Source organism: Austrofundulus limnaeus, unplaced genomic scaffold (assembly GCF_001266775.1).
Source record: "Austrofundulus limnaeus strain Quisiro unplaced genomic scaffold, Austrofundulus_limnaeus-1.0 Scaffold11452, whole genome shotgun sequence".
Classification (NCBI taxonomy): domain Eukaryota; kingdom Metazoa; phylum Chordata; class Actinopteri; order Cyprinodontiformes; family Rivulidae; genus Austrofundulus; species Austrofundulus limnaeus.
In genome coordinates, this window is record NW_013963854.1 from 1 (window position 1) to 529 (window position 529).

The 529-nt window shown below is 42.3% G+C and overlaps 1 protein-coding gene across 1 annotated transcript; it reads left to right on the forward strand.

Annotated features, from left to right (window-relative positions):
* Nucleotides 1-161: 161 nt before the first annotated feature.
* On the forward strand, nt 162-529 carry LOC106512740 (dystrobrevin beta; the record flags this gene model as incomplete). Its single annotated transcript, XM_014001290.1, is given in 2 exon segments — nt 162-242; nt 339-529. Coding segments are annotated over 2 exon segments (272 nt in total), but the record flags the coding sequence as incomplete, so codon positions are not given.

A 529-nucleotide genomic window follows, 5' to 3' on the forward strand; every position in this document is an offset into this window, starting at 1 on the left:
AATGTTTCCAAGCATGTTTTAGACCAGGTTTTTTTGTCAAAGTTGACTGATAAGTCCGTTTCCCATTTAGCAACAGGTAGTTGGTGCTTTGCCTCTTTAAACAAAATCATTCAGCACTCAGGATGCAATCTGTCTAATTGCTTTTTCTGTTGTTTTTTTAGGAGCACAAAATTTTGATGTTATTAGACTGTCAACATACAGGACCGCCTGTAAACTCAGATTTGTACAAAAGAGATGCAACCGTAAGAGCATGACAGTTCCTTCTATTCTAAGTCCATGGTATTTTGTTACAGACTCAATTGTTTACAGTCTAACTGTTCCCCCTGCCCTTTTTGCAGTCCATCTGGTTGATGTCTGGAACATGATCGAAGCCTTTCGTGATAATGGACTCAACACGTTGGACCACAATGCAGAGATCAGCGTGTCTCGGCTGGAGACAATTCTGTCTTCCATCTACTATCAGCTCAACAAGCGGCTTCCCACCACCCACCAGATCAATGTGGAGCAGTCCATTGGGCTTCTGCTGAAC